The sequence below is a fragment of the Perca flavescens genome, chromosome 10 (genome assembly GCF_004354835.1).
Source record: "Perca flavescens isolate YP-PL-M2 chromosome 10, PFLA_1.0, whole genome shotgun sequence".
NCBI classification, from domain to species: Eukaryota; Metazoa; Chordata; class Actinopteri; order Perciformes; family Percidae; genus Perca; species Perca flavescens.
Window position 1 is genome coordinate 23,520,281 of NC_041340.1, and position 13,119 is coordinate 23,533,399.

Below are 13,119 nucleotides of genomic sequence, written 5' to 3' on the forward strand. Positions count from 1 at the left end.
ATGTGTAGTAAATATGGGAGATAAAAAGCTGAATCATGGCGGCCTGTGTGCCATGGTTACGTGTGAGGAGTTGAGGCCATTTCGTTTGCCTGCCTGTTCTCCCTTGTGAGAGCGTCGGAGAGGCAGAGAGTGTCCTGCCTGATACTGAGCAACACATATTGATCTCTGGTAGCCTGAGATGGTAGTCAAGCTGCTTCATTTGCAGTCCCACATTAGCCCCCTGACAGAGGAAGAGATAGCGAGGGAGAGGGAAAAGGAGGTGTAAGGTGAAAGCAGGGATAGAGACAGATGGAATCAGATACGGTGTAAGGAAGGCAAGAACAAAGCCCGGAGAGAGAGAGAAAGAGAGGAGAGGAAAAATGAGAAAGAAGTAGAAAAAGCCTGAGTGTGTACTGTACAAGAGCTCGCTGTTAGCTGCCAGCAGATCAGTCTGTGGATGTATAGCTGGGGCTCTGCAGCCAGGCTGACCGCAGGAGAAATCTCCCACGCTCGGTAAATAGCAGAGGGAAATCCAACACCTCTGGCAGTGGCAGCATCTCCCTGCCTAAAACAGAGGTTATCTCTCTCAGTGAATCAGGGCGTTGTGTTACACATCTCCCATGTAAAGACATCACTAGATGTCAAGCGTGAGTGTAAGTAACATGGCCCGCTGGAATACAGCAGGCGGAGGAAGACAAAGGAAACACAGCAATGCATGACGCTCCATCAGGACGCTATCTGGATGGATTTGGAATTATTAGCGCTGGAGCAGCGAGTAATGGAATTAGAGGGGTGTCTAGGGATGCTTGACATTCCCCCACAGCAAAGCAGGATACTGACCTCCATGAGCTTAAAGAGATGAATGTCAGTCCAAGCGGCTATTGTTAGACCCCCCTCTATCTTTCTCTTGCCCCACAAGGAGAAAGTGTGTAATTTTAACCCTTAGGGAAATGGTGTGCCTTGTGAACACAGTTTGTAGAGACTTTGGGGAAAAAAATAACTTCTTTTTTTTCCTCTTGATGAGAGACGCTACAGCGACGCGACCCCGCTCACACCTCTATCAGTCCTTTTGTTTGGCAACAGAGTAGTCTCTGCCTTCTTTTCTCACTCGTTACCTGTCTCAGACAGACCATCAGTGGCACAGACAGCCCCAGTCTGCTGTCAGACCCTGGAGAGGGTTCCCCTCAAGGCCAAAGTCCACCACGCCACCGTTTACATCCACAAGTGGCGCAGCGGCTCTGTTGTGTACTCTCAGACATGGCTCTGAAGTCCCCCAAGATGAACTGAACGCTCCCATCATTTGTCACCCAGCACACACACACACACACACACACACACACCAAGCAATGACAACCCCCAAATACATCTGAATCCTCACTTTGATTCATTGACACACATGATTAACACATGTATGAGTCATCTGTCTGAATACAAGAATAGATGTTCTGATAGTCACGTTTGGCGAGGGGCAACAGATGAGATCAGCCTACTGGATAACAACTTTAATTATCACTTTGCCTATAGCCTTCGCAGGTCTAATCAACTAAACTTGCAGTAGATGGGGATTTGAGCCCATTTCAGAAGAAAGAGATTTGAGTAGAATGAATTACATGGGGAGCTGTAATCCTGCATATCGACATCATGTTATTTATTCAGACACGGCTGTCATTTGGATTCAGCAGTGTTTCATTTTTAATGTTTGTATATGGTCCGCTTTACAGAGGCATTTTTCCCCAGTGCCTTTGTTTTTGAGTTGCATTTTAAAAAATTACATTATTTAAATTCTGGTCTTGTTCCAAGAGTTCATTAATTATCTAGACCAAGATTCTTTGTTGATTATAAGCTATCTAGTGCATCTGACTTACAGCATTATATCTTTGAAATTACTTAGTTTTTTTTAGCTGCTTATTCTTTGTAAATTGCCATTGTAGTCCGTTTCTGTTTAGTCTAAAACACATTGATGGCCTCACCGATTTGCTGTACTCCTCCTCTAGGGATAAAGAGATTCTGTCAACTGAATGACTATTCGCTGGAAACAAATCCATTTAAATTTGGAACCAACAACATGCAAAGGCTATAATTTGTCTCTGCGTTGCCCGGCTAAATCTATATATATGTTTCTTGTTGAAATGCCGATGGCCATGAAGTAGCAAGATTCCTTCAGAGCAGTGCTTAGCTACAGCCACAGAGGCACATTTCCACACACATACTGTACTTCATACACGCTTCCAGACCGACACCATCTACAACGGCCTGTTCAGCAGCAGAACTCTCCACATGTCTAATCACAATGACTCTTTTCTCTAACTGTGAGCTCCCATTTCTTATCTGGAAAGTGTGAAGCTATAGAGACTCATCTGTATTTTTGTCTAAGTCTCCAAAGTGTTTAATGAGAGTTGGCGGAGGCCTCTGTGGCAGATCAGATGGGCTCCATGCTGGGAGAGACACAGGGTGCTGTGGAGGAGGAGGAGGCCGAGGCTAAAGCCTGAGGCTCAGTGCAAACCAGAACAACACTTGAGACAGCGAGTATCCAAACTATGCAAGAGCTTATCTCCATTTTCTCTCTCCTTTCTCTGCCTTCTTCTTTTCCTTTGTCTCCATCTCATTGCATCCCGCTCAAGTATCCCAATCTGCAGTCCATCCGTCACCCTTTCATTGAGTCTGTCTCTGTGCAGACTTGTGGTCACAGCCAACAGTCATGGCAAAATGTCAGATCACGCCAACATTTTCGACAAAGACACCTTACTTGACCAACCGCAAATCCGTCCCCAGTTTAGGAAGTGACACAGTGACACCTGCCCCACACAAATGAAAGGGACTGTTGCTGATGTGTTAGAGAACCGCAAATAACCTGAAGAGATTTCTAACTCGTGTGAATTATTTAAATATTGTACTGATCCCTCCGGCTTGCCAGAGGAGCTGTGAGATTTCCGCTCGATGGAAAATAAACAGACTCGGGGCTGGTGTATTTGTGCACGCATAGTTGTAAGTGTGTTTTTGTGCATGTTTGTGTTGTACACATGCAAGTTAGCACCCATATGCCTACTGTCTGCACTGCAGGCAAATGTCGAATTCTACTTTGGAAGTAAGCATCCATGTCTCTGGATATTATTGGATATTGTTCGGGAGACTTCATATTTTATCGAAGGAATAAATAAAGGCAATGGCTAATAAATGTGAGAGAAAAACATTTTAGTTCACTGCGAAAAGACGGTGGCCATCTGGTGACAGCCTCGCATCAGCGCTGTTTTTAATTATTCTGTGCCATTTGTTTTGGCTCACCCTCTTCATATCTCATTCTGTCTCATTTTGGTTTGTTCTAGTGGTTTAGTTAACATAAGGGAGTAGACTCCATCGATCACATACAACATTACAAAAACTGACTTAAATATATAAAATGTGTCAGAAATACAGAATAAGGTTTAGTTTTTAATCTCTGTTGCATCACCCATTTCTGTGGCTAAGCTATCGACCCCCTCCATGGGTCTGTGGTTTTCTGTGGCTTTCCTTCATCAGCCTTTGAACACAGTCTGGGATTAGGGGTGGTTACTGTGCACACACGTGTGTTGACAGGACATTAGGAGCAGAGAGGTGGCCTGCTGGTCTCGGTGGTACTTGTCTGCCTCCTCCTGTTCCCCTCAAGGACACAGAAACCATAGGTGTCCGATGATCTTGGACTGTCAGCAGCCGTTGTCATTTTGAACAGCAGAGCTTCAAACAGGCCCTCCTGCAGACCTGTAAAGAATGGTCAGGTTCCTTTTGCTTCTCCCCCCTACAACACATCCAAATGGGAGCTTGCCACTGGTCTATTGTATTACTGTCCCTTCTCAGAGACCTGCCTGACCTAAAACCTGTGGTGCTGCATGATTGAAAATCAAATGTGGTGCCTTTTGCAGTAGCGCTAACAATCTCTTTCTGGGGATTAGATAAGGAAAAGTGTGGCTGTGGATAACAATTTTCTTATGTGTATTCTGAAAATGTAAAAGGTTTGGTTCTGATTTAAGGCTTAAATTGGAAAAAGGAAATCAAGGAAAGTGGCAATTTTCTTGCTTCACTGCATTTATTGTTAACAATTAGTATCTTTCCACTTCCTTTTTATGCTGGCCATACATTTCTCTGGTCTCTGCTCCAGTGGAAAGTCTCTTCTGTTTCTGAAATATACATGTGTTCAGAGTCAGACAGGCCATCAAGAACGGTTTATGCATCTTCATCTTTCTTTGATTTTCCTCAGCCTCATTCTCACGATCAGCACCCTGTTTCCACTCCAATCTCCTTGTTTGAAAATGTTATTTGCATGGCCATTAGTCTTGCTTTGTGGTGGAAAGAAAAGTAGAATTTCATCACCGCATCAGGGCAGATGTTGATCTCATCTCTTTATGTCACAGTGGTGTGGATAAACTGAGGGGCGACATAATATATTCATTAGGATGTAATTCGCTATTCAATCATTCTTGTTCCCAGCCTGGATAATCAGCCCACTGGCCCACGGATGGGTCCACTCAATGCCAAACAAGGACAATTATCTGATTGGTTCTGCTCTCTGCCAAATGGATCTGACTGCAAACAGGCCCGAGCTGTGTCAGCATCCCATCTCTCTCTCTCTCTCTCTCTCTCTCTCTCTCTCTCTCTCTCTCTCTCTCTCTCTCTCTCTCTCTCTCTCGCACGCACCAAGCTCGCAAAACACTCACATTCTCTTGCAATCATTTGAAGACACAAACATGCAGTCTTGTGTGGGAGCAGGGTCTTATTCACACACCTGTGCCTGCATGCCTTTGGCCAGACACGCTCGCAGCGCCTTTTTAGTTCATTTTCCAACTGTAAAACCACATAACATCATTACTTGGCACAGTTATGCAATAATGGGCATCCCACCCTGAGTGACTTTCACACTTATGTTTTATTAACCAAAGCCTTCTGACCTGCAGCGGTACAGACCTGCTCTCTTTGGGTCGTGCCCTTTGCACTATTTATTGCTTGGATTAATGAGCGCCAAGGTTTCCTTGCCCTTAGGTCAGTCAGAAGGAGGGTTACTGCTGTCATAGAGGTGTGCTTGAACTCTGTGTGTGTGTGTGCGCAGCTCTGGTGAATCTTGTCTGGTCCCCTTCACCCTTACATTTGGGAGAGAGAGTGAGACAGTGGCGTTTTTCCCCCATGAGATCTCATTACTGCTCTTTTTCCCATTAGCCCTATGGTAACCTTCCCCGGGCCTGGCGCTGTGTCACTCTCAATATCACTCTCAGCCGCCCACCCCACTTCCCCGCCACAATGCCAAATTACCCCCACCTTTGCAAAATGGCCTCCCTCTCTGCGTGTGGTAAAGCTGTTGATATTTCTTACAGCCGGGCCCGCGCAGGAGCAATTACCAGCCCATTTCCATTTGTTTCATTTTGCTCGTGCTGATGGTGGTGTGTTTTTGAAGTTGTGGTAGACAGAAATAGGCTGCAGGTGTAATACACATGCAGTAATGCTCATCTCTGTTCAATGTAATACCACCTGTATTGTCTCTGCATTCAAATGCACTGCAGGTAATGCCCATGTTGCTACAGTAACGGCTTGTATGACAAAGAAATCAAATCAAGGCAGATTTGTTTAGTCACAAATGTTCATTTAGAATTTTTAAAACATAGTTACTTAAATTAATTTCTATTTATGTTTCACAGTAGAATAGAGGATGCATTTCACAAGGATCAATTCTTCTCCCTGTACAGATTTAGTTTGACAGCTGAGTCTACCAGGCCACAGCACCCTCGTCCCATTGGTGTTTAGCTTAGTTGCATCTGATTTCCATGTTAAAAATAAACAAAGAAAGCAGAATAGAGACAATATGGCTCTCCTCAGCAGTTTTACAAGCTTTGGTTTCCCTGTGCCTCTGCTGGATTTGAGTGTGTGCAAGTGGATTTGCATGTCTTTATAATACTTTCCCTACCAGGTTTCCATTTTAGAGCAAGTTCATTTGCAAAAGGATGGCAACAGAGTATTCTACCAGTTCTCATCTCACACGCAAATACACCACTGCTTTTTACACCGCTGTTGCATCTGAACTTCACCGTGTAGAGTTTTAACAGTTTGTAAGGAGGAGTTGGAACTTGTTTTATTGAAACTGTTCAGCATGTTTTCCGATCAATAGTTTCTCCTGTGAACTAAGATATAAGTGTTTGAAGTGAGTCAGTTGGAGTTTTTGCTGCTATGTGTTTGCGCTCACCCATGTTTTTTTATTATGTGTCTTTGCAGTAGACGGAGGCTGGAGCGAGTGGAGCAAGTGGTCAGCGTGTGGTGCAGACTGTTCGATGTGGAGGAGCAGGGAGTGCACCCAGCCGTCACCTGGCACCGGGGGCAAAGACTGTCAAGGGCTCGACCTCCAGTCTCTCAACTGTACCAGCGAGCAGTGCCCACAGAGTGAGTGCACTACCCACCCACATACTGCAAACCATAGTCTCAACTCTTTAGCTCAGCGGAACCGTAGAAAAGATTCAGTAGCGCAAGGTTATTTTAACCACTTTTCTGCAACAGGGTCCATAGAATGCGGTTTAGTTATATATTTACTTATAATATACTGAGCTGATGAGTAGCAAATTAACATTTTACAATCAATAAATGTGCTCAGAACAGCAATTAAGCGCTGCAGCCAGAAAATACACCACAGATCTAAGTAAGGGAAAGAAGCATGACACTCTCAAGGCCAAAATGGAAAATGTATTTAAGGAAAGAAAAAAAAGAGAAACAGTTCCATGGGCTCTTCTCATTTCTCGATTTTGCCTCCTCCATCGTATTGCCTGTGACCCGGAAATGGATGTTAGCACAACATTTTTGGGGATGTCTCAACTACTTTGTACTTAAATCTCGAGGAGAGAGAAGGCTTGGCCAGAGGAGCTATGAGCCAGGATGCACAGGTGTATCCTTTGCAGAAGTCTTTTTGGCACCCATGACCGTACAAAAGAGGTGTGACACAAAACTGGAATATACAAACCATGACAGCTGTGCCAAGTCCAAGCGCTTTAAAATGACAGCTCCGAAGCACGGATGCCTCATTTTGTCAAATGCCTGTTGCCTCGACTCCTCACTCCTCGTGTTTCTTCCTCTCCTCCTCTGCTTGCATCTCGGGTGGGAGGGACTGAGATGCAAGGAGAGGATGCGAGGAAAGGAATCGAGGATGGACAAACTGAGAAATGTGAAGAGTGGAGTCACGCAACCTTCATCAAATACAACAAGAAGATCACAAGCAATACATGAAAAACAGGTGTACAGAATTAGCCCCTGAACTTAAGCAGGTAGAGAGGATGGGCAGGGAAAGGCTTTTCTCTTCATGTTTTGTGTTTTTGAATGCACTTTCCACTCTGTGATTAAGAGCAAGAGTGTCCCCCTCTTCTTTTTATTAGAACAAATAAACATGTTATGCCTCCTTATGGCATCAGCTTCCTGTGATAGATGGAAGGAAATCTGTCCGTTTCATAAGACACTTGTATTGGCAGTAGAATAGTCTGCAGACCAGTACTGGCTCGGCCCCACCTGCGTGACCTTTTTAAACGATCCGTTCTAATAAACATTGGTATGACACCCGCTGCTAAGATAATATGCAACCTTTTCACCTGGGTCGGTGCTGTGATGCTCTCTGAGCTATGAATAGCGCTGAGAATTAAACCATCTCTCTTCTGATTAAAACACAACCTGCCAGATAAATTGCCACGGGTCAAATCGGCCATGAAAACACACGTGCAAGCATGCTTTGATTTGTGTTTATGTTGCGCTGTTGCATAGCTACAAAGCCAATGTGTGTTACATTTTTTATAAAGCAGCCAGTACTGTGTTCCTACTCACCGTGTGTCATTAATAGGGCATGTGCGTACAGTCCGGATCAGAAGCCACAAACCACGGCAGCTGAGAGGAAAGTGGCACCACAGGGTCCACTGCTGACCAGATGGACATGAAGGGAGAACTCTGTTGCTACCTACAGATATCAAAGACAGAAAGATATTGCAGCTTCCCATCCAGAAATGATGAGTCTCAGGGTGGCATCTCATAGAGAAAGTGTTATAAATAGCGTGCTCTTTGGCTGATCTGCATGATAAACACTAAGTTTTGCATGATAAACACTAGGTTTTTATGGGGATTCAGTTAACATGGGTCAGTGAATTAATACACAGAATTATGTATTTTGCACTATTTGACATGATCAGATAGACCGAAGCATGGAGAGCAGGGTGGGGTTCGATGTTGTTACTGTATGTTGCATTGTGTATCTGCGTTAGCGCAATGTGTATGAGTAAATGTCCATGTGTGTGCATGTATATGTGCGTGTGTCAACCGATAGCTGAATATTGGCTGGTGCAGTGAACCAGGGAGCTCAGTCGGCCCATCATCAAAGGTCAGCAGCTCCCCGAGAGGCAAGATATATACACAAAGATGCCAGTCATTGTTGCGCACACACACACACACACACACACACACAGACACAGACACACACACACACGCACACAGTCAGTATTTACACTGACACTGCAGAGCGGAGCACCGGGCTCTGAAGAATGCCTGTCCCAATCTGTTCCCAGCAGATGTGTTTCCATAGACAACGGCTGTGTGAAGTATTATAATAAGCAATATAGCAAGATGGTTTTGGCTTGTCAGCAACTCTAATACTTCAACCATGTCTGCAGGCTATTAGCTGAGATTGAAAACTTCCCCCTCAAACAAAAGGCACCCTTTTCTTCTCCAGTGTAATCGAACAATACAAGTGCAGAGTGAGCCGTAGTTCCTCTGCCACAAAAGACGTCCTCTGTCGGCAGACCTCACAAACGTCTCTAATCTCCATCATTAAGCCAGCAACGCCATACTTTAGATGAGGTTATTGTTTTGGGTATTGTATATATGAGAATCAATGTGCGCAAGCTTTGTGTTACAGCTCAAAAATAAACCGATCTGACCCAGGCAGGATCATTTTCATAAAGCAAACAAGTGAAGCCCAAGATGGAACTACGCAAAATCTGTGCAGGGAAATAATAAAAACGCTGGCTGCGTGCCAAAGCCAAAATGGCAGACAGGTGTTAAAGGGTACAAAAAGGATTGTCGGAAAAATGATATTGTTCGTATTCTCAGGCAAAGGAAATTAGAACAACATTAAAACAATTATTTGGCTTAATGTGTGTAATTAAGTTAATGAACGTAATTTGCAGCAGCATCCGTTTTGGGGGGTCAGAAATGATTGTGTGAAAACCATCAAACTATTAATCTGTCGTTAGCTAATTTGGTGGCGAAGCAGGCAATGTTTTTGTCATGGGTTTGTTTGTCAGAGCGGGGGTCACGGACTGTGTGACAAATGGCTGAAAAAAATGTCTGCGCCATATTTCACCGCGACCAGTTGAGGGATTGGACGACTGTATTGTGGAGATAGTAATGGTCACGTTCACTTTGAGAGTTTTAGTAGCCATATTTCCCTGACCTTAAGAACTCCTGTGTTATTCATCTTCGGGCGAGTGACTAGGATTGGCCATGGGATGAAATATATTCTCAGGTCTCTTGATAAATGCCCAGGGAGGAGGCACAGGAGGCTGCAAAGCTTTTATTTATATAATGCGGGAGAGAGAAAGGAGCAGGTAGAGAGGACTATCAGGTGCAGACATTGTGCTGACTGCCAATGCAAACCTCAACAGGGTCCAAGTACATCGCCTTAGAAGAGATGAATTATAAGTCCATACTGGCCCATTTTAAGTCAGAAACTGATCCTTAACCAGCCAGCCCTGGAGCAAGTCAGAGGAGCTGAACTGAAAGCTCAGGGAGAGGGGAACAAACATAGATTGGCCCGGGGTCAACTCTGAAAACAGCTCAACACATCCACAGATTATCCACAGGCGGGTGTCAATCATGAAGAGAGGTCACACACAAAGAGAATCAAAAGTTCTTTGCCAGCAATTACGTCAAGTGGAAATGAAAGATGGAGTGTCGGGCGGCAGAGAGGAAGAGAGGTAAATTGGTAGAGTGTGTGTGGAAAAGGAGGGAGAGAGAGGGCACGCTAGAGGGGGACTAAAGTTAAGCCCATCCAATTATAAAACCTGATTAGCTATGTCAATTAAAGTGTGATCGATGTCCTTTCAATTATTGGCTGGCATCATGAAAATCAATGAGCGGGGCCAGGAGGAGCTGAGAGCAGTTGCTGGTCAGGGTTGTAGTGAGCATCAGGATCGTTTTGCTGTGACACCTGGTGGGTCAGATAAAACTTCACTCAGCGATGCTCCGATAAGCCACCAGAGATTACAGACAGAATAGAGGGAGAGAGGGAGGAAGAAAGAGAGGGAGAGAGTTGTCTGATTGACTGACTTTATTGTCTGGTTGAAGAATGGTGTGTGCAGGGGAAACGGAAGAGTAGAGATACTGGATCTTTGCATCTGAGGTTAGCTAGGTGCCTTTGTTTTGCCCTTAGAAAGTAAACTGCAGCTGGCCAATCTCAGACGATGTTTATCCAATCAGCAGAACCCAGTTGGCCTGTCTCCTTGCTGATGGGTGTTGTTTTGTCTTTAGTCAGACTGCACATCTCGCTGTAGTCTGCAGCGCTAGAAGTCCAAATATCATAGCCTTGCCTGGCCTTTGACTCACCAAGACAATTGGATTTGGGAACTTTAATGAGAGGTTCAGCCATAGTCTCTCTCCCTTTTTTGGAGCTCATTGTGGAAGGTGGAAGGTTTAGCCTGACTGCTTACAGGTAAGCACCTCTATTCTTCCCTGAGGAGAGAGAGGCAGAGGAGATAGGCCCTGGCAGGTATATGGACAGAATGTGGTGGAGGAAGGGTGTATTAGTGATGTTAATAGGTTTTCAATATAGTGAGTCCCTGAGACCCACAGCTGGTCATTTGAGTGAGTCCCAGGGCTCTTAACTAACTTTTTTCACCATCCTTCCAGAACTGTCCGGAAATTAATGTGGACCACGGCAAATTTAAAATCTGATTTTTTTTTCTCCATTTTTCTCCATTATCATTAGTTAAAATCATGCAAAGTGATCTTTAAAATAAATATAATATCATACAAATGACTAGATGATCAACCAGCCTTTTTATTCAAATTCATCTGAAAAGATTACATTAGAGACGAGTATCAGTCACCCCACAAACGAAAGACTCTTGCAAAGCGAAGAGAAAGGACGAAATAAAATCTGCTTTCAAGGAGCAGAAAACTGTTAACTGTGGTAGATCCTGATGAAACATTTTAATGGTCCTGTCTGTCTGAAGAGTACAAATGTTTCTTTCTTTAGTCACTTACTGTAAATAAACCCAAATATTGTGAACTGTTGTATTGTACTGATGTAGCTTTCACTTTCTTAGCTAAGAGACCGTTCGGTATTTATGGAATGGACCACCGGAGGAAAATAGGGGAGGGTCATGTGTTTTTATTCTTTGTTGATGGGAGGGTCATCCAATTTTTTTTTGTCTGCGGGGGAGGGTCTCCCAACTTTTGTATTCATGAGAAGAGCAAAATTCAAAGTGGCTTGTTTGGTGCATATTTATCCATGTAGCTCCATGTAGCTCTCTCAGTCTCGGCCCCTATCGCTAGCAGATGGTCCCTTCCTATTTAGTCAGCCAGACCTGTAGCTTAGAGACCAAACTGAATAAATCCCGCTCACACATATAAACATAAAACTGCTTTGCTAGCTCAATCGTGTTGTAACTGTTGTCTGCTGAGAAAATAATTGTATTCATTAGCATGATTGCCATACTGTTTAGTTCAAAAACATCCAAAACACCATAAAAAAAAATATAGCTGACCAGACACAAGCTTTTATTTTGAAAAGTCGAAACTCGTACCGCGGATAGCACCAGCCGGCAGCTGGGAAGGCATGAGACGGGAGGTATATCCTATATCCTTTTGGTCCCAGTGATTATTTGTGAAATTGTGCAAACGACTTTTCAAGTATCCTTTTTATATATATATATATATATATATATATATATATACACACACACACACACACACACACACACACACAGTATAGGCCAAAAGTTTGGACACACCTTCTTCATGACTATTTACATTGTAGATTCTCACTGAAGGCATCAAAACTATGAATGAACACATGTGGAAATATGTACTTCACAAAAAAGTGTGAAATAACTGAAAACATGTCTTATATTTTAGATTCCTCAAAGTAGCCACCCTTTGCTCTTGGCATTCTCTTGATGAGCTTCAAGAGGTAGTCACCTGAAATGGTTTTCCAACAGTCTTGAAGGAGTTCCCAGAGATGCTTAGCACTTGTTGGCCCTTTTGCCTTCACTCTGCGGTCCAGCTCACCCCAAACCATCTCGATTGGGTTCAGGTCCGGTGACTGTGGAGGCCAGGTCATCTGGCGCAGCACTCCATCACTCTCCTTCTTGGTCAAATAGCCCTTACACAGCCTGGAGGTGTGTTTGAGGTCATTGTCCTGTTGAAAAATAAATGATGGTCCAACTAAACGCAAACCGGATGGGATGGAATGTCGCTGCAGGATGTTGTGGTAGCCATGCTGGTTCAGTATGCCTTCAATTTTGAATAAATCCCCAACAGTGTCACCAGCAAAGCACCCCCACACCATCACACCTCCTCCTCCATGCTTCACGGTGGGAACCAGGCATGTATAATCCATCTGTTCACCTTTTCTGCGTCGCACAAAGACACAGCGGTTGGAACCAAAGATCTCAAATTTGGACTCATCAGACCAAAGCACAGATTTCCACTGGTCTAATGTCCATTCCTTGTGTTTCTTGGCCCAAAAAAATCTCTTCTGCTTGTTGCATCTCCTTAGCAGTGGTTTCCTAGCAGCTACTTGACCATGAAGGCCTGATTCGCGCAGTCTCCTCTTAACAGTTGTTCTAGAGATGTGTCTGCTGCTAGAACTCTGTGTGGCATTCATCTGGTCTCTAATCTGAGCTGCTGTTAACTTGCGATTTCTGAGGCTGGTGACTCAGATGAACTTATCCTCAGCAGCAGAGGTGACTCTTGGTCTTCCTTTCCTGGGGCAGTCCTCATGTGAGCCAGTTTCGTTGTAGCGCTTGATGGTTTTTGTGACTGCACTTAGGGACACATTCAAAGTTTTCGCAATTTTCCGGACTGACCTTCATTTGTTAAAGTAATGATGGCCACTCGTTTCTCTTTACTTAGCTTATTGGTTCTTGCCATAATATG

The 13,119-nt window shown here is 44.1% G+C and overlaps 1 protein-coding gene across 4 annotated transcripts in view; it reads left to right on the forward strand.

The window, feature by feature from the left end:
• unc5a (unc-5 netrin receptor A) overlaps positions 1-13,119 on the forward strand; it is a 144,399-nt gene that overhangs the window by 98,830 nt on the left and 32,450 nt on the right. For all 4 annotated transcript variants that reach the window (XM_028589495.1, XM_028589496.1, XM_028589497.1 and 1 more), the window contains exon 6: positions 6,211-6,375. In XM_028589495.1, coding sequence (XP_028445296.1) covers positions 6,211-6,375 — 165 coding nt within the window. The remainder of the gene's footprint in view (positions 1-6,210; positions 6,376-13,119) is intronic.